Source organism: Pseudophryne corroboree, chromosome 4, assembly GCF_028390025.1.
Source record: "Pseudophryne corroboree isolate aPseCor3 chromosome 4, aPseCor3.hap2, whole genome shotgun sequence".
Classification (NCBI taxonomy): Eukaryota; Metazoa; Chordata; class Amphibia; order Anura; family Myobatrachidae; genus Pseudophryne; species Pseudophryne corroboree.
The window spans coordinates 470,898,288-470,924,990 of record NC_086447.1 but is presented as its reverse complement, the minus strand read 5'-3'; the positions used below and the strand labels follow the sequence as shown (position 1 = coordinate 470,924,990).

General features: G+C 40.5%; 1 protein-coding gene across 1 annotated transcript in view; it reads left to right on the top strand.

The window, feature by feature from the left end:
* Window positions 1–26,703, top strand: part of ASCC3 (activating signal cointegrator 1 complex subunit 3) — a 1,202,160-nt gene that overhangs the window by 886,007 nt on the left and 289,450 nt on the right. Inside the window, exons 17-20 of the mRNA XM_063917038.1 lie at window positions 19,548–19,667; window positions 20,120–20,284; window positions 21,874–21,960; window positions 26,354–26,530. Coding sequence (XP_063773108.1) covers window positions 19,548–19,667; window positions 20,120–20,284; window positions 21,874–21,960; window positions 26,354–26,530 — 549 coding nt within the window. The remainder of the gene's footprint in view (window positions 1–19,547; window positions 19,668–20,119; window positions 20,285–21,873; window positions 21,961–26,353; window positions 26,531–26,703) is intronic.

The following is a 26,703-nucleotide window of genomic DNA, read 5'->3' as shown; positions in this document are numbered from 1 at the left end:
ACTCTGGGTCAAGGATTCCGAGTGTTTATTCTTTTCCCGCCGTGGATAGAATAAAGTGAGAGTCACCCCCTGTTCTGCACGGGGCCCTGTCACAAAGGATTGTATGCAGGAAGATATGTGATACTCTAATTATGTGTTCGCATGTACGTTGATTATACTTGCATTACATGCGCATGGGGGAGTAGTTGTATGCAGGGTACTCCTTAAGTTGGGTCATGTCTATATCATTGCAGCATACTGCCGTGCGACTACAAGGGATATAGGACTCTTGGGTTCGCAGGCCAATTCCAAGGCGGTCTCGACTAGAAGGGCGTTGTGGATTCACCAATGGAATGCTGAGGCTGACTCTGAGAAGAACTGGAGTCTCTTCCCTATGAAGGTGAAACCTGGTTTGGGGATGGCTTTGTTAAGTTGATATCGGCAGATACCACTGGTAAGTCTACCTTCTTGACCTATGTTCCCTCACAACGGTTGGTGACGCATTTTTGTAGGATGCAGTCATTTTGACCGAATGGATACGGTTTTCCCTTTTTTTGCAGGTAGAGGATGGTGAAAAGGTAAGAGGTCAGCAGCCTTTTCAAGTTCGCAGAAGCATAAATCATCCTCTGTTTCTGCCACATCCACCGCATGACGCTGGGTCTATCTTGCGGGAGCCCACACCGGTGGGACCACGTATAATACTCTTCAGTCAGTCCCGGAACGGACATGGACCAGTGAGTTTAAGAATAGAGTGAACAAAAAATACAGGTTTAGGTCATTTTGGGTTGTTTTTTTTTATATTATTAGTCTATGTGCACATGTGCATCATATAAATATGCTTTTGGGTTTTTTTTGCCTGAAGAGATAGCGATCCCTGCATAACTGTCTTATCAAAATGGTTGTTGGAACAGGAATAAGGAAATATAAAATGTACTGTAGGTACCATCGTTATTGCTGTATTTACTGCCTTGCTGAGATAGACTTGTGCACTCACTGCACCATCTTCTCTATAAAGACGTCAATGAACTCATTGTGAACTTGTGCTTTCTTTCAAACATGCAATAAAGGAGAGATGGACTTGAGTAACACTTGTGTGCCCAAGCCCTTACAGTCATTAATGTCCACATCAATAAGATATACCAGTTTGGTACATTTCGTCCAAGATCCTCTTCATCAAGAGGTCTTTGCAGAAGTGACAAGTCGTTGGGGAATTCCTCAAATAGACATGATGGCGTCTCGCCTCATCAAGAAACTTCCGAGATATTGTTCCAGGTCGAGACCCTCACGCAATAGCAGTGGACGCCCTAGTGACACCGTGGGTGTTTCAGTCGGTATATGTGTTCCCTCCGATTCCACTCATTCCAAAAGTGATAAAGATCATAAGAAGAATAAGGGTTCAGGCAATCTTCATTGTTCCAGACTGGCCAAGGATGGCTTGGTATCCAGATCTTCAGGAATTGCTCATAGGAGATCCATGGCCTCTTCCTTTACGAGAGGATCTGTTACAGCAGGGGCCGTGTGTGTACCAGGACTTACCGTGGCTTCGTATGACGGCTTGGAGGTTGAGCGCAGGATCCTAGCCCGAAAGGGTATTCCCAGTGAAGTCATTCCCACACTGCTTAAGGCTAAAAAAGAGGTAACGGCGAAACATTATCACCGTATTTGGAGAAAATATGTGTCTTGGTGTGAATCCAAGGAGGCTCCTACGGAAGAATTTCAACTGGGCCATTTTCTGCATTTTCTGCAAGCAGGGGTGGATGCAGGCCTAAAGTTACGCTCAATTAAAGTACAAATTTCGGCCTTGTCAATTTTCTTTCAAAAAGAATTGGCTTCCCTTCCGGAAGTTCAGACTTTCGTGAAAGGCGTGCTGCACATCCAACCTTCCTTTGTGCCCCCGGGGGCACCATGGGATCTTAACGTGGTGTTGCGGTTCCTGCAATCTCATTGGTTTGAACCTTTACGTAAGGTTGAGTTGAAATTCGTCACTTGGAAAGTGATCATGCTGTTGGCATTGGCCTCTGCAAGGCGGGTGTCTGAATTGGAGGTTTTGTCTCACAAGAGCCCCTGTTTGATCTTCCATGAAGATAGAGCGGAGGTGAGAACTCGTCAGCAATTTCTGCCTAAAGTGGTGACATCGTTTCACATGAACAACCTATTGTGGTGCCAGTGGCTACTGACGCATTTGAGGAATCGAAGTCTCTAGATGTGGTCAGAGCTTTGAAAATGTATGTAGCCAGAACGGCTCAGATTAGGACAATGGATACTCTGTTGTCTTGTATGATCCCAACAAGATGGGGACTCCTGCTTCCAAGTAGACTATTGCACGCTGGATCTGTAATACGATTCGGCAAACAAATCTATGGCTGGATTGCCGTTACCGCAATCGGTGAAGGCCCATTCTACCAGAAAGGTGGGCTCATCCTGGGCGGCTGCACGAGGGGTCTCGGCATTTCGACTTTGCCGAGCAGTTACTTGGTCGGGTTCAAACACCTGTTAGAGGTTTTACAAGTTTGATACCCTGGCTGTTGAGGACCTCTTGTTAGGTCAATCGGTGCTGCAGAGTCATCCACACTCTCCCGCCCGTTCTAGAGCTTTGGTATAAACCCCATGGTTCTTGAAGCATCCCCAGCATCCTCTAGGACGTATGAGAAAATAGGATTTTAATACCTACCGGTAAATCATTTTCTCTTAGTCCGTAGAGGATGCTGGGCGCCCGTCCCAGTGCGCACTGTATCTGCAGTTATTGGGTATGTTTACACACATGGTGTGTTGCGTTTAAGTCAGCCTGTTGCTGACGATATTCATGCCATGGCATGCGTTATGTTATTATTGGTTGTGTTTACACACAGGTTGTGTTACGCTTTGTCAGCGTATTGCTGCATATTCTTCATGCCGTCGGCTGGTGTTCTGTTGAATGCCATGTTCTGCGGCATGCTTGAGGTGCGAGCTGGTAAGACGCTCACCGTGGTTTAACAATAAATTCTTTCCTCGAAATGTCCGTCTCCCTGGGCACAGTTACTTAAACTGGAGTCTGGAGGAGGGGCATAGAGGGAGGAGCCAGTTCACACCCATTCAAAGTCTTAAAGTGCCCATGTCTCCTGCGGATCCCGTCTATACCCCATGGTTCTTAAAGCATCCCCAGCATCCTCTACGGACTAAGAGAAAAGGATTTACCGGTAGGTATTAAAATCCTATTATTACTGAGATACTGTATTAGTGTTTGAGCTTGACATGTTTAAATAAAAACATGCATGAAATGTCTAAAGAATATGTGCCATTTGATTTCAGCATACTTGACATGCAGAAAGTTTGTAAGATGAAAACTAGGCTTACCACCAGAAATATTGCTATTTCTGCTCGGGGTGTACATTACTTCCAAGCGTATATTTGCAGATGGGCTGATTGGTAGACATTTCAAGATGCACAGCAGCATATGTGTCCAGGTACCTACCAATCATCATCAGTTTGCTCTTGCAACTGCAGATGATACGCTCCCTAACATGCGCATATGAGCATAATTGCTGATCGGCCTTAGCCGCATTGACGTGAACACACTCACTGATCTTTTCCTATGTGAGTAAATGTCTCTTCCTGACTCAGCCCTGCTCTGACTCTACGATCATAAGACAAAAGCCCAGTTACTGAAGGCATGTGTAATGCGGATTTATGCAAGATGTACTGCACAACCTGGTGTAGTACTCACTCTGCATCGCCCCTTGTATGGTGATGAGTGTAGTAAACATTTAACAGATAACGATCCACGATTTAAATGATTTTGTTTGCATAATGGGAATGCTATTATTGTGTGTTATAAGATAAGAATAAACTACAAGCAGAAAGATAATAACATTTCTGTATGTGCTCTCATTAAACTTATTACAGTTTCTTTTTGGGACCTGTAATATTTGCATTTTGTCAATGGTAGTTGGATTACAGGTGTCTTTGCCAGAGATGGTGCAATAATGTGGCCATTACTACAGCCTTGAGACCCCTTACTTTGGGGGAATCTGCATTTATTATACTCTATGCCTATATATTAACTGAAAGTAAGCTACTATAAATACTGTATAAGGATTTAAAGCGCTTTTATGTTTCCAGACACTGAGCCTAAAAAGCGAAAAGCAAAAAAAAAAGCAAGTAACTGTGCACCTGACTAAAACCATGCTGCGCTGCTGGTGGGAAAGATGTAATGTGGAAAGTGAGTTAGATCTGGATGGGGTGTGTCCAAACTGAACTCTTAATAACAGTGTAAAAATGCAGCTGATTTACATTTGTTGGATACATGCAAAAGCAGCCAGTATTCACCCTGCACAGAAACAATATAAATGTATTTGCTCCCCTTACATTGCAGCATGATTTGTTCCAGATACAAAGTTACTTCTTTTAGTTTGCTTTACTTGCAAATCCGAATCGGGCCCACTGAGAACTGAAGATGAAACCCAAAAGGCACACAGTTCAGTGTTGTGACTGCAAACATGAAAGAAGTAAAACTAAATATGAAAATACTCATCACCATATTGTATTTGTCACTTATTTATATTTATCATTATCCAGCAAAGTATCATGGGAAAAAGGATAATACTTTGCAGCATATTCCGCTGCATCTCTATTTTGAGTTGGATATTCCAGCAATCAGAGTTAGGAAATTTCTTAATTCTCTCCCCCCTCCAGCAAAAAATAAATAAATCTCTAGCTACACCCCTGGTGCCGTGTACATACAGCTAGTTAAAATAAAGTCTCTAGTACTATTTAATAGAAATGTTACTGCATGTCTTTTATGAAAGTGACCACATGATGGCACCAAATACTTAAGATTTAATATTGTGTGTTTCCACCAGATGGCATCCTCAGACTAAATATGCGAACAAAAAACTAGGTTATATTTCTGTCAGCAAGCACAATGTATAGATTATATCACTCACATTATTTGTTTAAGTGCCTTGATCTGCTGAAAGAATTACACTGTGAAAGTGATTTGATAGTCTGCTTGAAACAACTATGAAAAGCTGCAAATAAAAGTTACAGTATCTATGCCAAGACTGGATTTTATCAGTATTATTTTGTTTGCATGAGAAACAAAAAGAACACTTGTTTATTAAAGAGTATTCATGCACTTTAATAGCATTTTAAGTGTTTTCTTCACTTGTAAGGATTTGAATTAATAGTCTACCTTTAGCTTAGTAAGTCATGTAAACTAATCTCTACGGTAATTCCAAAAATTATTTTTTGGGGGGAATACTAGACTAAATTAAATTAGCCTGGCAATATCTGGACAACTGGATTTTATTTTATTCACAAGTGTGTGTGTGTGTGTGTGTGTGTGTGTGTGTGTGTGTGTGTGTGTGTGTGTGTGTGTGTGTGTGTGTGTGTGTGTGTGTGTGTGTTTCAGTGCGATTAGAGAATTATATTTCTTTTTTGTATTAATTACAATAGCTTAATTGCAGAAATGGGTCTGGTTAGAACACTATAAAGCATCTTGAATTATAAAAGACTACTTTGGGTTTCCACCTTATATTCTTTTTTTGTAGACCTTTTCTTATTCCCCATATAATACTTACTTCAGTGGATTTTCCTAGACAAGGATATAATTCCCATCAGTGGGAGTCTCCATGAGTAGTAGGAAAGCTAGGACTGTGGCTCCAATTACAGCCAGCTCCTGATTAAACTAGCATTTGACTAACCAATCAGGCGTTGACTGTGATTTCTTGCACATATATTGGATCATCAGCCCTCCAGCAGTCATAGATGATTTTGGAAGATAACCAGCAAAGGTCCTTCCTTGATAATAAGTCTTAAAACTATGCTGAACTGAACAAATGGCACAGGACCAATCTATTATATGAAGAATGGTATGAAATACGTAATTTAAAGTTTAACGTATCTTTTGACATACTATTCTAAAACATTTTAGATGGGTAAACTTTTTAACACTTTGTCATTTCAATAATGATCAATATACTGAACAACAATTATTAATAATATGATCAATATACTGAACAGCAATTGTATTTAATAATGAGTGGCACTTAAACCAATGAACTCCAAGTAAGTGCATAAACATGATTTATTTACTGTGGTATAAATATGTGTTTGTGGGTTATATTGTGCTAATAATTACTATATATTAGACTCACATATTTGGGAGTCACCAGAAGACATTTGGGGGCCCCTTCTATGATTAAGTTTCATGTTTGTAATTCAAAAAGCAAGACTTTAGTTTGTCATAATCCTTAAAAGCATAAAACCCTAACTCAGTGAATTGAGTTCAGCGCGATGGCTACAATTTGCCCCTCTGGAATGATAAATTACATTAATCTACATCTTAACTATTGCCTCACACACTATACATATATAAAGGAAACTTACGATGGAAGGGCTACCATAAGTGCTGTCTTTGGAATTAATGGAGCTAGGCCGGCTGCGAACAGTCGAAATCTTAAGCTTTTATGAGCAGGGCCCTCCCCTCATGTGCCTTTACGTCTCTTACTTAACTTATCTTCTATTCAATACTCCCTTTGACAGAACCAAATTTTTCGGTTTTCTGCCACTCTGATACTTATTTCAGTGCTATTTACTGACGCGACTTTGTTTATATACCCTGTACTTGTCCTATTTTGTATTGAATTGTCACTGTCTTCATGCTTTGCCTATTTGTTTACTCTGTAATTGGGAGCTGCAGATCTCATGTGGTGCCATATAAATAGATAATAATAGCAATAATTCCGCACACCATGCAGCATTCAGTGATGTAGCATGCCGCATCGCAGCACGATGAACATGGCTAAACCTGTATGTGCGTATCTGGGCATCACTGATGCCAGCATCACTTTGCCAGTAATTGAATTCCTCACTGTGTCTTAGGTCCTTATTCAGTAAGGATTGCAATTTCTGCTGAAAAGCAGTTGCTGCAATCAAATTGTTGCCGCCCAGAAAAAGAGAAAAAATGGCCATTGCAGAAATTGCGAATGCATCGCAATATGCGTGCTGATCGTAAAACCATATGCAATTCCTCGAACAGTAAAGATTTTTCCTGTCTGTGCCAGGCAAGGTCATCCACAATTCTTGCGGCACAAGAGGCTACAAGTGGTCATCACTGACATCAGTGGCCCACCTTAAAAACGCCTGGGCATGCCTGTGTTTTTTCAGACACACCCAGAAAGCATCAGGTTTCCGCCCAGAAACGCCAGCTTCTTGTCAGTCAAACAGTGGCTTCATTGTGATCACGATGTCTATGCACTTTATGTCGCTATTTTTACTTGCAATAAATAATTATAATTATTATATCTAGAACCCAATAATTAATAAATAGGTCCCTAAATCCCTGTATGTACAGGTGAAACTCAGAAAATTTGAATATTGTGCAAAAGTTCATTTATTTCAGTAATTCAACTTGAAAGGTGAAACTAATATATTATATAGACTCATTACATGCAAAGTGAGATATTTCAAGCCTTTATTTGTTATAATTTTGATGATTGTGGCTTACAGTTTACGATTACTCCAAATCCAAAATTTCAGAAAATTAGATTATTACATAAAATCAATAAAAAAAGGATTTTAAATACAGAAATGTCAGCCCTCTGCTAAGTATAATCATGCATATGTACTCAGTACTTGGTTTGGGCCCCTTTTGCATGAATTACTGCCGCAATGTGTCATGGCATGGATTCTATTAGCCTGCGGCACTGCTGAGGTGTTATGGAAGACCAGAATACTTCAATAGCAGCCTTCAGCTCTTCTGCATTGTTCGGTCTCATGTCTCTCATCTTTCTCTTGGCAATGCCCCATGGATTCTCTATTGGGTTCAGGTCATTCGAGTTTGTTGGGCAATCCAGCACAGTAATCCCATGGTCATTGAACCAGGTTTTGGTACTTTTGGCAGTGTGGGCAGGTGCCAAGTCCTGCTGGAAAATGAAGTCAGCATCTCCATAAAGCTTGTCTGCTGAAGGAAGCATGAAGTGCTCTAAAATGTCCTGGTAGACGGCTGCGTTAACGCTGGACTTAATAAAGCACAGTGGACCAACACCAGCAGATGACATGGCTTCCCAAATCAACACAGACTGTGGAAACTTCACACTGGACTTCAAGCATCTTGGATTGTGTACCTCTCCATTCTTCCTCCATACTCTGGGAACTTGGTTACCAAATGAGATGCAAAATGTGCTCTCATCAGAAACGAGGACTTTGGACCACTGAGCAACAGACCAGTTCTTTTTTCTTGTCAGGAAAAGGCCATTCAAAAGTGTGGGGGAGCTTCACAAGGAGTGGACTGAGGCTGGAGTTAGTGCATCAAGAGCCACCACACACAGATGGATCCTAGACATGGGCTTCAAATGTCGTATTCCTCTTGTCAAGACGCTCCTGAACAACAAACAACGTCAGAAGTGTCTTACCTGGGCTAAAGAAAAAAAGAGAATCTATGGGGCATTGCCAAGAGAAAGATGAGAGACATGAGACCGAACAATGCAGTAGAGCTGAAGGCCGCTATTGAAGCATCCTGGTCTTCTATAACACCTCAGCAGTGCCACAGGCTGATAGAATCCATGCCACGCTGCATTGAGGCAGTAATTCATGCAAAAGGGGCCCAAACCAAGTACTGAGGACATATGCATAATTATACTTTTCAGAGTTCTGACATTTCTCTATTTAAAACCCTTTTTTTATTGATTTTATGTAATATTCTAATTTTCTGAGATTTTGGATTTGGGGTTTTCTTAAACTGTAAGCCACAATCATCAAAATTATAACAAATAAAGGCTTGAAATATCTCACTTTACGTGTAATGAGTCTTTATAATATATTAGTTTCACCTTTTATGTGGAATTACTGAAATAAATGAACTTTTGCACAATATTCCAATTTTCTGAGTTTTCCTGTAAAAGTATTCTTAAGGTAAAAGATATGGAATTTAACATCCACATATTTATAGACACAAAACACATGTGGCAAAGACTACTTTTTATAGCTAATATAACCGGAAAATAGAGTTAACTTCAGGCTATAGGTGGAAAACTGTATGGCCCATGTTACCTGCTGACATGTCTTTTTACTGTCTCACAAAGCTTTAAAGACTTCCTGGTACTAAGCTGACTACAGATGAGCCATTAACCATTTTGGTTTTATATGCCACTTTAATGATGCACTATCCTAGTCATATCTGGGCATAGCATTAGGAGAGAGGTTTACAGTATTTTTATGCATAACAGTTGTGGAGAATCTTGGCAGTGTTATAGAAATAAAGTCTATCTGCTGATATATGATGCCTTCTTTTTTCACTTGGTGTTTTAAAAGAGATGAATGAAAAACATACAGCTCACATTGTAATCACTTTTGGATCTTAGATGTGCAGCACAAAGCCGCAAAATAAAACACACGTCAGTGAGTTCCTACATTAGCCTGAGCTTATGTAGATTACTGCTGATGTAGAACCACAGTTGTTAAGCATACAGTAATAATAACTTTAGTGTTAAGACATACCACCTAGAAGGCATATGGAAACGAATGTATTAATTATCGGGTTTAGACCCGATAATTAGCATTTCTTATTGCTGCTATTCATGTCACTACGAACTTCTGTACCAGATCTATGAAAAATCACATCTGAGGACATGGGCTCTGACAGGAGTCTATCCCAGCCATACATAAAATATATTGATTGCTATGTGCTGGGGGATCGCTGGTGGCCTATTGTGCATGGTTGGGTCATCAGAGTCCTATTATCAGTGAGGATTCCTGTCCTGGTAAAATCTGTGATATGTAGCCCATAGGTTACAATGACTATGCCAGGCCTGGCCAAGCTGTGGCTCTTCAGATGTTGTGAAACTACACATCCCAGTGTGCCCTGCAACAGTTTTAGCATTCCCTAAGAGCAAAACTGTGGCAAGGCATGCTGGGACGTGTAGTTTCACAACATCTGAAGAGCCCAGGCCTGGACTATGCCATATTAAGATGGTGTTAGCTACTGGGGCCAAGCTTCGCAATGTTTTGCATTCCAGAGCTTAGTAAATCTCACAATATAGCAGTCCCTATGTTGTTCCTCAAGATGGTGATTAACACATTAAAATCAATTAAAATAGGTTTTATTCTAAGAATATAGACCTTTTAAATATGTATTACATTGTTTTGATTAGTTGCAAAAAAAATATTGGGCAAGGTTCAAATATGATGTAGAGTATTGTACCTTATTAAACATTCTTCATTCAGGACCCCTTTTTCTGTGCATCCCCCTAATTATCGGTAGTTCCATTTGCAACCTTTATTTCAGAAGTACAAAATAAAGAAATTTATAAGAATTTAGCCAGGGTTAATTGTTCATAATATAATATGTGAATAAATGATTAATTTGAGAAAAAGAAACAATTATGTGCAATGAGTTCATGCTGCCCTATGATCATGCCATTGTTTATACGTAAGTTGCTGCTGTAGCACCACATACACATGAGGTCTACCAAGTGTGTGAGACTTGCGGCTGGACTATCTGTTGAAACAGCAGAATAGTGATATTTTCAAAGTACAGCATTGTAAATGTTTTCCTGTTTTACAATAAAATAGTTTGCAGAGAGCCAAGGGAGCAGAAAGTGTTGGATGTGGGTGTAGATATACATTGCATCACCAGCAAGACATTGTAAACGCTCTAATTAGCTCTGATTGTTTAGTCCACGTTCCTGTGATGTCACTTCCATGATTGCTTGGCTGCCAGTAAACCATGACCTTACTAAGACCGGCAGATAAGTGCTTTACCAGAGATAGGTATAATGGTATCTGGAAGGTGTCCCAAACTTCATTTTCTGGAAGTGTGCATGGGTAGGGTTTATCAATTTTGTTATGGAGCCCACTCGCCCTTGGTTATGCCCCTTTAAATTATATAAGAAAAAAACACTCTGCGCTATTTAAGAACCTTCCAGACTCCAAATAAAGTGAATTCACATGTATACATAAAAACACCTTTTTATTCCGGATTAGATTAATCACATAAATCTCTAATTAGTAGATGGAACCACATAAAATTCTTAATCTAATAAAAAAGCTATCATATGCATATATAAATTTAACAACTCTAATTAACCTTTTTTACCTAAGCATGACAATTAGACAAAAGACATAGTAATTTGCCGCATTGACAAAAAAAGATCTTTTTATTGTGATAAAAGCCTGATAGTTAATTTGGGCTATCCAGTTAGATCCCAATTTTTTTCATGCATCAAATTATCCCTATTCCTGTGAAAACACATAGGGTGGGATGTAGTGCATCCGAGATCGCAGGAGGTGTGGGGTTCCAGACGATCTTGAACTTTTTTGAAATGGGCAATCACTTACAAGGCTGATTGCCCCTTTAAAAAAAAATGTCAGAGATAGGCCGGCATCCCGCACCTCCGGCGATCTTGGACGCCATTACATCCTACCAACTGGGTCCGCAAAAAGACGTGGACCTATGTGTTTTCCCCCCCAAAAAATGGATACTTATCGGGGCAGGCGAAAGAAAATCCCCAATAAGCACAGACATCAGGGATAATAGGATAGCCCCATCAGCGTTAATTAGCATTGGCTAATAGGATATCGGACTAAATATACATGTTTTATCTTTCCCTATACTGTAAATTATATTTTTTATTTTATAACCCTTTAAAAACCTTTAGTTCTATTTTCAGTGTGTTTTTATTGTTCGATTACAGCATTACCTGTGTAAACAAGGACTGAATTTATCTATTAGTTTAATATTACACATCATTTTTGAATAGAACTAGTTAGGGGCATTTCAATAACTTATGCTGAGCATTTTGAAGAATGTTTTATGAAGTTATAGTTGCAAATTTTTCTGGTTACAGTATATTTTCCTAACAAAACAGATTATATGTGTATTTAAAAACAATACCTGAAAATTAGAAAAATAAGTGTGTGTGTATGTATATATACATGTGTGTGTGTATATATATATATATATATATATATATATATATGTGTGTATATATATATATATATATATATATATATATACACACTGTTTCTTCAAAAATCATTTTGACATGTAAGACAATACACTTTATTTTGTCGGCTGGACAAAAATAGCTTGTTAGTATTCCTTCTGCATTTCTCGGGCCAAACAAAGCAATTATTTTCTCTTGCTGCGCATATCCCAGAGATGAATTGGTTATAAAAGCAGCACTGAATTTAAAATAGAGTGACGAATCATGCCATTTTTAAAGCTGGGCTTGTCATTATTGACAGTGGTCAACTCAAGCCTCAGACTACACCATACACTTTTTTTAGGGGCGATATAATGGAGATGCTTTACAAATGCTAAATTTACAATAAAAAAATATACAATAGCTACATTATACAATCGGCCAGTATAAATATGATTTACACAAGCATTAATAGCTGAACTTAGAGTCCTCTAGCCTACACAGTAGAAATAACAAGAATTTTAAAGAAAATGTAACACTGTTACACTAACAATTTTACCACTGCAAAAGCTCTTCCACTGGCTGCTTTTTGCAGTGTATATATGTAATCTAGATTGTTCCAGATTTGTTTCTATTTTACATTTTTTCTTTGCCGTATCCCCTCTAACATTTGTGTAAATTTTACTGATATACATATGACAAATTACATCTCTGTGGTGAAAATCAAGCATTTGCCCCTAAAACTGTCTGAGATGTTGTGTTTTCTTAGGCATTAACAGTCAATGATCTTATTGCTTAATAAGTACTAAGTTAGCTATTCTAAAGGAAACTTTTTGCATTCATATGAAAAAAATGAAAAGCGAGAAATATACGGACAATAAGATAAGCAAACCAAATATATATATAATAAGAATTTACTTACCGATAATTCTATTTCTCGGAGTCCGTAGTGGATGCTGGGGTTCCTGAAAGGACCATGGGGAATAGCGGCTCCGCAGGAGACAGGGCACAAAAAAGTAAAGCTTTTACCAGATCAGGTGGTGTGCACTGGCTCCTCCCCCTATGACCCTCCTCCAGACTCCAGTTAGGTACTGTGCCCGGACGAGCGTACACAATAAGGGAGGCAATTTGAATCCCGGGTAAGACTCATACCAGCCACACCAATCACACCGTACAACTTGTGATCTAAACCCAGTTAACAGTATGATAACAGAAAGAGCCTCTTAAAGATGGCTCCTTAACAATATAACCCGAATTTGTTAACAATAACTATGTACAGTATTGCAGATAATCCGCACTTGGGATGGGCGCCCAGCATCCACTACGGACTCCGAGAAATAGAATTATCGGTAAGTAAATTCTTATTTTCTCTATCGTCCTAAGTGGATGCTGGGGTTCCTGAAAGGACCATGGGGATTATACCAAAGCTCCCAAACGGGCGGGAGAGTGCGGATGACTCTGCAGCACCGAATGAGAGAATTCCAAGTCCTCTTTTGCCAGGGTATCAAATTTGTAGAATTTTACAAACGTGTTTTCCCCCGACCACGTAGCTGCTCGGCAGAATTGTAATGCCGAGACCCCTCGGGCAGCCGCCCAAGATGAGCCCACCTTCCTTGTGGAATGGGCCTTAACAGATTTAGGCTGTGGCAGGCCTGCCACAGAATGAGCAAGTTGAATTGTGTTACAAATCCAACGAGCAAACGTCTGCTTAGAAGCAGGGGCACCCAACTTGTTGGGTGCATATAGTATCAACAGCGAGTCAGATTTTCTGACTTCAGCCGTGCTTGAAATGTATATTTTTAAGGCTCTGACAACGTCCAACAACTTGGAGTCCTCCAAGTCGCCAGTGGCCGCAGGCACCACAATAGGTTGGTTCAGGTGAAACGCTGATACCACCTTAGGGAGAAAATGCGGACGAGTCCTCAGTTCTGCCCTATCCGAATGGAAGATTAGATAAGGGCTTTTATAAGATAAAGCCGCCAATTCAGATACTCTCCTGGCGGAAGCCAGGGCCAGTAACATAGTCACTTTCCATGTGAGATATTTAAAATCCACCTTTTTCAATGGTTCAAACCAATGGGATTTGAGGAAATCTAAAACGACATTTAGATCCCACGGTGCCACCGGAGGCACCACAGGAGGCTGTATATGCAGTACTCCTTTAACAAAAGTCTGTACCTCAGGAACTGAGGCCAATTCTTTTTGGAAGAATATTGACAGGGCCGAAATTTGAACCTTAATAGATCTCAATTTGAGACCCATAGACAATCCTGATTGTAGGAAATGTAGGAAACGACCCAGTTGAAATTCCTCCGTCGGAACACTCCGATCCTCGCACCACGCGACATATTTTCGCCAAATGCGGTGATAATGTTTCGCGGTGACTTCCTTCCTTGCCTTAATCAAGGTAGGAATGACTTCTTCTGGAATGCCTTTCCCTTTTAGGATCTGGCGTTCAACCGCCATGCCGTCAAACGCAGCCGCGGTAAGTCTTGAAAGAGACAGGGACCCTGTTGTAGCAGGTCCCTTCTCAGAAGTAGAGGGCACGGGTCGTCCGTGACCAACTCTTGAAGTTCCGGGTACCAAGTCCTTCTTGGCTAATCCGGAGCCACTAGTATTGTTCTTACTCCTCCTCACCGTATAATCTTCAATACCTTTGGTATGAGAGGCAGAGGAGGAAACACATATACTGATTTGTACACCCAAGGTGTTACCAGTGCGTCCACAGCTATTGCCTGTGGATCTCTTGACCTGGCGCAATACTTGTCCAGTTTCTTGTTGAGGCGAGACGCCATCATGTCTACCATTGGTCTTTCCCAACAGTTTATTAGCATGTGGAAGACTTCTGGATGAAGACCCCCCTCTCCCGGGTGAATATCGTGTCTGCTGAGGAAGTCTGCTTCCCAGTTGTCCACGCCCGGGAAGAACACTGCTGACAGTGCTATTACGTGATTCTCCGCCCAGCGAAGAATCTTGGCAGCTTCTGCCATTGCACTCCTGCTTCTTGTGCCGCCCTGTCTGTTTACATGGGCGACCGCCGTGATGTTGTCCGACTGAATCAACACCGGTTTTCCTTGCAGGAGTGGTTCCGCCTGGCTTAGAGCATTTTAGATTGCTCTTAGTACCAGAATGTTTATGTGAAGAGACTTTTCCAGGTTCGTCCATACCCCCTGGAAGTTTCTTCCTTGTGTGACTGCTCCCCAACCTCTCAGGCTGGCGTCCGTGGTCACCAGGATCAAATCCTGTATGCCGAATCTGCGGCCCTCCAATAGATGAGCCTTTTGCAACCACCACAGAAGATATACCCTTGTCCTTGGCGACAGGGTTATTCGCAGGTGCATCTGAGGATGCGACCCTGACCATTTGTCCAACAGATCCCTTTGGAAAATTCTTGCATGGAATCTGCCGAATGGAATTGCTTCGTAAAAAGCCACCATTTTTCCCAGGACTCTTGTGCATTGATGTACAGACACCTTTCCTGGTTTTAGGAGGTTCCTGACAGGTCGGATAACTCCTCGGCTTTTTCCTCGGGAAGAAAAACCTTTTTCTGAACCGTGTCCAGAATCATCCCTAGGAACAGCAGACGTATCGTCGGAAAACAGCTGCGATTCTTGGAATATTTAGAATCCAGTCGTGCCGTCGAAGAACTACTTTAGATAGTGCTCTTCCGACCTCCAACTGTTCTCTGGAACTTGCCCTTTTTAGGTCGTGCAAGTAAGGGATAATTTAGATGCCTTTTTTCTTTGAAGAAACATCTTTTCGGCCATTACCTTGGTAAAAAGGCCCGGGGTGCCGTGGATAATTCAAACGGCATCGTCTGAAACTGATATTGACAGTTCTGTACCACGAACCAGAGGTACCCTTGATGAGAAGGACAAAATTTGGACATGGAGGTAATCCTTGATGTCCAGGGACACCATATAGTCCCCTTTTTTCCGGTTCGCTATCACTGCTCTGAGTGACTTTATCTCGATTTGAACCTTTTATGTAAGTGTTCAAAACATTTTAGATTTAGACTATGTGTCACCAAGCCGTCTGGCTTCAGTACCACAATATAGTGTGGAAAAATAATACCCTTTTCCTTGTCGTAGGAGGGGTACTTTGATTATCACCTGCTGGATATACCGCTTGTGAATTGTTTCCAATGCTGCCTCCCTGTCGGAGGGAGCCGTTGGTAAAGCAGACTTCAGGAAACTGCGAGGAGAAGATGTCTCGACTCTCCAATCTTTACCCCTGGGATAATACTCGTACGATCTAGGGGTCAACTTGCGAGTGATCCCACTGCGCCCTGAGACTCTTGAGACTACCCCCCCACCTTGAGTCCGCTTGCACGGCCCCAGCGTCATGCTGAGGACTTGGCAGACGCGGTGGAGGGCTTCTTTTCCTGGGAAAGGGCTGCCTGCTGCAGTCTACTTCCCTTACCTCTATGTCTGGGCAGATATGACTGGCCTTTTGCCTGCATGCCCTCATGGGAAAGGAAAGATTGAGGCTGAAAAGACGGTGTCTTTTTTAGCTGAGATGTAACTTGGGGTAAAAAAGGTTGGATTTCCCAGCTGTTGCTGTGGTCCCCAGGTCCGATGGACCGACCCCCAAATAACTCCTTCCCTTTATACAGCAATACTTCCATCTGCCGTATGGGATCTGTATCACCTGACCACTGTCGTGTCCCTGACATCTTCTGGGAGATATGGACAACGCACTTATCTTGATGCCAGAGAGCAAATATCCCTCTGTGCATCTCACATACATATATATAGAATGCATCCTATTAAATGCTCTACATGAATAAAATATTTTCAGTCAGGGAATCCGACCAAGCCAACCCAGCACTGCATCTCCAGGCTGATGGCGATCGCTGGTCGCAGTATAACCACCGTATGTGTGTATATACTTTTTAGGATATTTTTCCAGCTTCCTATCAGCTGGCTCCTTGAGGGCGGCCGTATCTGGAGACGGTAACGCCACTTGATAAGCGTGTGAGCGCCTTATCACCCTAAGGGGTGTTTCCCAACGTACCCTAATTTCTGGCGGGAAAGGGTATAACGCCAATATTTGCTATCGGGGTAACCCTACGCATCATCACACACTTCATTTTATTTTATCTGATTCAGGAAAAACTACAGGTAGTTTTTTCCACTCCCACATAATACCCTTTCTTGTGGTACTTGTAGTATCAGAAACACGTAACACCTCCTTCATTGCCCTTAACGTGTGGCCCTAATGAGAAATACGTTTGTTTATTCACCGTCGACACTGTATTCAGTGTCCGTGTCTGTGTCTGTGTCGACCGACTGAGGTAAATGGGCGTTTTTAAAACCCCTGACGGTGTTTCTGAGACGCCTGGACCGGTCCTAATAGATTGTCGGCCGTCTCATGTCGTCAACCGACCTTGCAGCGTGTTGACATTCTCACGTAATTCTCTAAATAAGCCATCCATTCCGGTGTCGACTCCCTAGAGAGTGACATCACCATTACAGGCAATTTCTCCGCCTCCTCACCAACATCGTCCTCATACATGTCGACACACACGTGCCGACACACAGCACACACACCGGGAATGCTCTGACAGAGGACAGGACCCACTAGCCCTTTGGGGAGACAGAGGGAGAGTCTGCCAGCACACACCAAAAACGCTATAATTATATAGGGACAACCTTATATAAGTGTTTCTCCCTTATAGCATCTTTTATATATATACAATATCGCCAAAATCAGTGCCCCCCCTCTCTGTTTTAACCCTGTTTCTGTAGTGCAGTGCAGGGGAGAGCCTGGGAGCCTTCTCTCCAGCTTTTCTGTGAGAGAAAATGGCGCTGTGTGCTGAGGAGATAGGCCCCGCCCCTTTTACGGCGGGCTCGTCTCCCGCTATTTTTGAAGTTAGGCAGGGGTTAAATATCTCCATATAGCCTCTGTGGGCTATATGTGAGGTATTTTTTGCCTCTAATAAGGTTTTTATTTGCCTCTCAGAGCGCCCCCCCCAGCGCTCTGCACCCTCAGTGACTGTTGTGTGAAGTGTGCTGAGAGGAAAATGGCGCACAGCTGCAGTGCTGTGCGCTACCTTTATGAAGACTCAGGAGTCTTCAGCCGCCGATTTTGGACCTCTTCTCTCTTCAGCGTCTGCAAGGGGGCCGGCGGCGCGGCTCCGGTGACCATCCAGGCTGTACCTGTGATCGTCCCTCTGGAGCTAGTGTCCAGTAGCCAAGCAGCAAATCCACTCTGCACGCAGGTGAGTTCACTACTTCTCCCCTAAGTCCCTCGTTGCAGTGATCCTGTTGCCAGCAGGACTCACTGTAAAGTAAAAAACCTAAGCTAAACTTTCTCTAAGCAGCTCTTTAGGAGAGCCACCTAGATTGCACCCTTCTCGTTCGGGCACAAAATCTAACTGGAGTCTGGAGGAGGGTCATAGGGGGAGGAGCCAGTGCACACCACCTGATCTGGTAAAAGCTTTACTTTTTTGTGCCCTGTCTCCTGCGGAGCCGCTATTCCCCATGGTCCTTTCAGGAACCCCAGCATCCACTTAGGACGATAGAGAAATATATATATATATATACACACACACACATATTTTTATTTTATATTTTGTGCAAAGGATATGCACATAAAATACCCAAACAAAATATTAATAGAAACAATAAATAGGCATATTTAATAACCCTCTCAAGATTGATGTTTTTTTTACTTAATGCTCACGGTATTCATATCCTGCGTGTATGATACCCAGTGATGCATATTTAAATGGGTGTAAAAGGCAAGAGATGATGTCACATGAGGCCACCTAGGTACTGCCTGTTTGCGTTTTTATGTGCATCTTGTGATGTGTAGCAGTCCTGTATTTCTGTAATGCTTATTGTTACAAGACAGTGTATATGATGTGTGTTAGCACAGATGGAAATTCACACCTACAGTATCTTAAACAGAATGTGCATATGCCTTTCCACATGCGTTTACGTTTAACAACTTTGTCACAAACATATGCTTAAAGTCTGCACTCAGTCTTAAATAATGATGATGTTTATATGGCGTTTGCTGCACAATATCTGAGATCACGCACTTTACTTTTTCATGTAGACTTTTCTCCTTGTTCTCTGCTTGCACATAGTTGGGTATATAAGGGCATCTTAATCTAATAAATAGCATAGTTGTGTCAATCTAAAAAAAAAAAAAATTTCATTATCTCAAATAGTTAATATTTTTTCACAATGGTAAGGCTTCTTTAGGATTACTTACCTGCAACTAGTATATTAAGTGGTTCATGTGTGAGCATGTAAGTACATGTGCCTCAACAAAAGATATCACTATACCCAGTAAAAGTGCACTGCCTTGTTTTGGTCTAATGATACAAGTAGCACGGTGGATGTAATAGCTTTATACAATGAAGTGCAAGCATTAAGCTGTAAACACCCCCCCCCCCCCAGTGCAGTCTCATGGGTAGTGTCATAGTTTGCAGTCTTGCATAATATATTTTAGGGGCATTAACTTTACTTTGTTAAAAATTGTTATAAACCGTTACATAGCAGAAACAATCATTGTGATCACTGTTTAAATTAATAGCCTGCATTTGTCTAGCCTGTGGGGGTCTAATAATTATATTTATAAATGTGTGTATTTAATATGCTTCTCAAACCATATCACATACATCACAAGTCACCGATATTGTATGCATTGCAGATTGCCCTTGGAACAGTTACCAATGTGGAGGAAGCTGTAAAGTGGCTGAGTTACACTTATCTTTTTGTACGGATGAGAGCAAACCCATTAGTATACGGCATCAGTCACAAGGTGTTGCAGGTAGGAAATCCATTTCTTATGAATATGTATCCCCTATTCTCCAGTCTGTAATGTCAGGATAAATATTTGCTTTGCTTACTAACATGATAACAACCCTGCTTTTAGCCCATCTAGTTTTAGTACAATTTGTTTATGGCTTGGTGATTGAAATGGTGTTAGCCAAAGACCAGAAGTGAACTTTGTGCAATATGCTGCCTGTGCTGTATTGTGCTCAGAAGCAAATTTTAATATCATAAAACTATATAGTCATCCACAAAAATGTTCACATGTAGAAACATAGAAATGAAAGCATGATCAAAGCACTTATTTATAGTTTATGGTTCTTATTTTTACACTGTAAATACATTGGCACAGTATGTGTGCATTCTTTAGATGTCTGTGTTGATTAAACTATATAGTATTGGTAGTTGTCATTTTTTTTTTCGGTTTGTTTCAATGGGATCACTCAACAGATGGATCCTTTACTCGAGAAGCACAGAGAACAGTTGGTAATTGAAGTGGGAAGAAAGCTGGACAAAGCCCGCATGATTCGCTTTGAAGAGAGAACCGGATTCTTTTCGTCTACAGATTTGGGCAGAACTTCTAGCCACTTCTACATTAAATATAATACAATTGAGGTATCATATGCACCTTTGTTACTCAGCATGTTAAGCATTTACAGTTTTACAAGACACAAATATAATGTTTGTGGTTTACTTACGAATCACACATAGGTCGGTATCCTATTAGACCTTTGTCAGCTGATAAAAATGGCCTGATACCACGATTTTTGACTGACGGTCATTATCACGTTATCCAATTATAGGCTGTTTATATCAACTGATAAAGGAACCTGGATCATTCGATGGGATCTGGGATAGTTTCCAATACCTTTTGTTATCGTGGCTCCAATAGTTTCTTATCACAGATTATGCTTCGGCTGCCACCGGCCATAAACTTGGAAACACAGCCAACATTCTGAAGCTCTACATTTCCTACATTTACAGAAGTGTCCATCTTGCTTCAGTATGTAGCGCGAGATACCTGGCATGAGTGAGCTGACAGGTACCGTGCAACTCTGTTAGTGTCAGGCGTCCTTTTTGCCGAAATTGCGTCTTTGTGAATAGGACACACAAGCAGACTCTGCTGATTAAAATGATATACAGCATGCCTGTATTCTGTGTGCAACTGTGGCTGTATCTGCATATGTAATGCTACATTACAGTGTTTTCTAGAAAATACTTTTTGCGAACAAGATGAATGATGAGGAAGCAGATGTTAGAGTATGTGTCACTACAACATTTGCACTGCTGAGAAACCACTTGTTCTGCTCCAGAAAAATTGGATTTGTGTTCATTTTCGCCACAACTTTTCTCATCACTAGAGCCATAATAGGAGAATGTGTCTGTATCTGACTGCCCATGAAAAACATGGGCAAATATTTTTTTAGTTTATCCTAAAACTTTATGAATTTGAATTTGCCACAAATATAAATACATTATATCCATAAGAGGGTTTTTTCTTTTCTTTTCTTTTTATTTTAGAATTTATATTTATAGAGGAATTGTTGCTATGTTGGCAGTCATTTTCTGGGTCATTATGATCATTTCATATTTGTGTACTATAACTTCTATGAGCACAGCTCGCAGCTGCATACAGGCTGCTGTAAACAGACCCATTGTGGGCCTGTTAGTCATTTAAACAAGGACCTATGTGAGAGAATCTGATACCAATTTGGTGCTCAGAGGCATCCATAAAGTGCTATGAAGTTGAGCAGTGGTCTGAGTCTGCTGCCAGAATGACTGGCGGAAGTCCTAATGCATAGTGAGAAGTGGAGCTTTGAGGTAAGGAGACAAATAATGCCATTGAAGTGCCTTGGCTAGTGCTCAGCAGTACTGTGCCAGCGTTAACTGCATTAATTCCAAGCGAGACCTAATGTTTTAAGGACAAGTTTGAAAATGAGTCTCTCCAATTATTCTATGCTTCTTTTCTTTATTCTTATACAAAAGACATTATGTACATTATGGTATTTATTGTCATTGTTCCTTGTAAACGTGTCAAACAGATTGTTTTACTGTACCCAGGAATTGTGCAGATATTTAGTGCAATAGTAACACCCCATTTTGCATGCAAAGCTGCAGGTGGTACAGTTTCCTTAATTATACATAATGATGACATTCACAGCAGGTCTAGTTTTAATTAACTGCATTCATTTCTTAATTCACAGACGTTCAATGAATTATTTGATGCCCACAAAACAGAAGGAGATATTTTTGCTATAGTCTCTAAAGCTGAAGAATTTGAGCAGATCAAGGTAAGATAAAGCCACTAAATCACAGACCTTCCACTAACCATATGTTACATGTGTCACAGTATTTTACTTTATATGACCTACACAAAGTGTAATGCTACACTTCCCTCAACTTATTTATTAAATTAATAAATGTTACGTAGAACTGATATTTTAATTGGTTTTTATAACAACATGTCCTGAATGCTGGTAAAGAAGTGACTATTTACCAATTATTTATGTAATACAAAAAGTAACATAGGATTACATTGCCTGGAATCTTTTTATTCTGACTGTATAGCAGTAGCCAGTACAGATGTGCCCTCACACACTATTGCCGCAGCCACACCAAACAGCCCTTCTTGGCATGCCAGTTTCCATGCGACTCAGGGGCAGATGTATTAAGCTTGGTGAAGTGATAAAGTGGAAGGTGATAAAGGACCAGCCAGTCAGCTCTTAACTGTCATTTTTCAAACCCAGCCTGTTACATGGTAGTTAGGAGCTGATTGGCTGGTCCTTTATCACCGTGTAATTGATCACTTCACCAGGCTTAATAAATCTGCCCCTCAGTTTGCACCAAATGTCTGCTTTGCATTCTTTTCACCTGAAAATGTGTCACAGACTGATGTGATTAGCTGCTTCATGACACACTGATTATTTTGGTACAATATGTGGCACTTGTCTGCCTGTACCAGTTGGTAATTTGCTGTTAAGTGATTTGATCTAACATTTCAGTATATGGTCTTTTTTTCCTGCTCTAAATGTATAACCCCTTTCTTGATTTCTGGACGTGTCATTAAAAATACAATGTCTTCAGCAGCATTAGTATAATTGTCTCTAAAGGAGTGGAGGAGCGAATAGTCCATTTAAAGAGGACTTCCTTCTTTGCTATTGTAATGATAACAGTGAGGAACAAAATAAGATTTTTATGTGAGGAAATTGAAAGTTAGTTAGTCAAATATATAAATCCAGTGGGTCTAAATGCAAATTTATAAGAAAAACACAGTAGAATTGGCAACATTAATCTATTTGTTTCAAAAAACATCTGATGTTAAAGGGCACCCAGAAATGATGAGAAAACAGGGCATTTGGAGCAATGACCAGATTCCTGCCATAGCATGTGCTTCCACTAACCTTGCAATATATAATCCCTATGAACTGTAACATTTTCCATTTTAGGCTGAATACTGTACTGCATAGAGCCCATCTCCTTAGTTCCGGCCTTATCTACACTGATTTGTCTGTCTCAATAGCTGTAATAATTATACTAAGCTACTGGTGTGGAGGTAAGCATGTATCTCACATGCGTGCCATTTAGGCGGGCGCATTTCTCCTCTTACCAAGAAGCAATTGTTTTATAAAATGAAGTCTGAGCAAAACTGTCAGATTATTTACATGCAGCTTTCAGCCATCAGTGATCAATAGTGATCTTTTCTGCTCTCTCCCTCTTCTTTCTGTTTTTCACTCGTCATGTCTAAGCAAAATACCTGATAAGCCGTAATCATTCTGCATTTGTGAATGAGAGTGGTGCAGATAGCAGTAAAGGATTACATATACAGAACAAGTCGCTATTTAGGAAGGGAAGAAGAGGCAAACTGACAAGCCATTAGTGACAGTAGATGTAACCTATCTGGGCCATCTGTGCGAGTGGCCAATTTGTGGCACTGTCATCTCAGTCTGACATAAAGGATCACAGCATGTTTGCTTCATTTATTAGATTTTAGGTTACTGCGCTTGATATTCTCCAATAATTTTCTTGATATTAAGACCAAGATGACTTTCATCACAATTGTGCTCTGGGTTGTGCTCAGTTAAAATTGAGATTTGTGCTTGCCCAAACAGCATTACAGTACAGTATAATATATGAATGGGTGAAATGCTCTCTGACTTAATCTTTCATTACAACGTCCTTGTTAATGTGTAACACATGCATACAAGTGACAAACATGATAAATTTGCAGCTTATTCACACACTATATTTGTTATATTATCTGTTCAGTCTTTTTTTTCCATTTTAATGACCATGTGTGCACTGTCAAAATAGCACGCAGCAGCACTAGCCATACCTAAACCCCTTGGCAACGCAATCTGGGGCATAGTTTTGGTACACTGTCTTTCTTGGGGGTCTGGTCTCATATTTTCATTTTGTGCATAGTGATTTCTGACTTTTTTTGTTAATTGTGAAAATAATGACGAGCACTAATGGAATAGTTCTAAAAAAAAAAGGTTATACAGTGATCCAACGCAATTACATCTGAGACCTGGCAACAGGACTCAGAAGGAGAGTGATCTGCCAATACCCTAAGTTCCTCTGGAGTCTGCCCTGGTAACTTTTAACTGACTCAGAACTGTATGCAGAGCCAGCCTAATGCATGGGTATATGCAATCCGCTCCAGTTCAATGAACATTTAACAAGGCACGCTTAATGAGGCACTGAGGAAAAAGTATTGTATTTATTAACGCAGCAATCTTGCTTTTATATATTTTTATGTCACTGTAAGGTGCACTGGGTCAGATTCATGTTTGTAAGGAAAGCAAAAAAAAAAAAAAAGTGACTTTGCATCTGGAACAAACCGTGCTGCAATGCAAGGGGAGCAAATACATTTATTTTTTGTCTGTGCAAGGTAAATAATGGCTGCTTTTGCGTGTTGCCCACAAATGTTAGACCGTTTTATTTGTACACAGCATTTAGATTTCACTTTGAACACACCCCACCCAAATCTAAATCTATTTGCACGTTACATCTGTTCCTTGCTTTTTTTCCTTACTTACAGACATGAATCAAACCCATTGTCCCATAAATGGAAATTGGACATTGACATTTCTTTTTGATTTAAAACGTCCTGTATAAAATTCAAGGAAAAGCGCGGCAGTGATTTTCTGGAAATTAGAATATAACTAAATATTTTGCCATTCGCTTTTGTATCCTCTCTTTCTGTTCTTATTTATAGTAACTTGGACTTTGAAGATCCACATTTATGTTTTATGCTTCCCACCAGCTGCATTATCTGCAATACTCTTATGAACGTAATGAATAAATTCAGTGTCAATTCAAGATGGTTCTAATCTGGAGGGATAGACGTTTTCTTTTGGTCAAAATTAAATGAATCTTCTCATTTGCAGGACAGTGGGGTTAGCAGGCCAATTTGTTTAGTGTAGCAATTTTTACATGTCAATGGCAGCCTTAATAATAGTGATGATGAATAATAAAATGTAATTGTGTCATCATTAATATACTTTCAATTAGGCTCCTTTAGTTACAGGAGAACAATTTTCTCTACAGTCCTATGAAATAAATTGCTTGAGGTAGATATTGTGTGGAAGCGAGTAATAATATGTATTTTTTTGTACTGTCCATGAGCATGTACTGCATAAACGTTATTCATAAGTAATATTACTGAAGGCGCCCCAATCACTTTGTTTTTCCTTAAGCTTTCTCTTATTAGTTAAACATGACATTTTGTAATTCTTTTACTTCACAGCGCTCCCTCACCCTTTTGTATCAGTGTAGCAAGACAATTTTATCACTATCAGTGTTTCATTAAGATTATAGCAGAGGTTACCAGCCATGGTCCTCAAGGCAAACTAAAGGGCCCTACACATCGACCGATGAGCTGCCCGACGGCGGATACGACCGACTGGCGACCAGGCGGTGGGGGGGCAGTGATGGGGGGAGTGAAGTTTCTTCACTCCCCCCGTCACCCGGCTCCATAGAAGTGCAGGCAAATATGGATGAGATCGCATGCATAGCCGACGGGACACCAGCGATGAACGAGCGTGGGACGGGCATCGTTCATCGCTGGTGTCTCCACACTCAAAGATATGAACGGTATCTCATTCATTAATGAACGAGATCGTTCATATCTTTGAGTGATATCGCCCAGTGTGTAGGGCCTATAATAGTTCAGGTTTTAAGGAAAGCCATACTTGAGCACAGGTGACTTAATAATTAGCACCTTAGTTATTTTGATTTAATCATCTGTGCTCAAACATGGATATCACTAATACCTGGATTGTTAGTGGGCCGAGGTTGGTAAACACTGGATTACAGGCTTTGTTTTTGTAGTACCTGTTCAAAACTACCTACCTCCTCCATCGCGACTTCACATCTGGCTGAGGTAGATATATGAAGGAGTCCGGCATTGCCAGCATCTGCATATGTGACAGATAAGTTTCTTTACACATGCTGTGCATGCAGAATAGCCATAGAACGGAGAAACAAATATACAATGTAGTGCATTTAATGAAAAATATGTAAGTGAGAACTTTAAACAGTCAGCACATAAATAGCATGATAGAAATAATAAACATTTGCTAATACCTATGCAATTTATTGCAAGTATATAATTGACTTTGTTATTTTCCAGCCTTTTAGTTTTACCTTTTTTCTTGAAAATCTGTTGTTTTACCGTGCTAGGTTCGAGAAGAAGAGAGCGAAGAATTAGAACACTTAATCAACAATTACTGTGAACTTCCTGTTGCTGGTGGAGTGGAAAATGGATATGGGAAAATAAATATTCTTCTTCAGACATATATTGGCCGAGGAGAAATGGACAATTTTTCTCTTATCTCTGATTCTGCATACGTTGCACAGGTAAAATGACTAGCTTCTTATGTATCATAAACTAATATAAAAACAACCATACTACTCCTCTGTTTCCATCATGCTTTTCCTGTGGTAGTTCACATTTCAGCAGTTCTATTTTTTTAATTTGTCAATTAAAATAATCTTCAAGTGATGAATGCGATAATATAACCCTTCAAAAT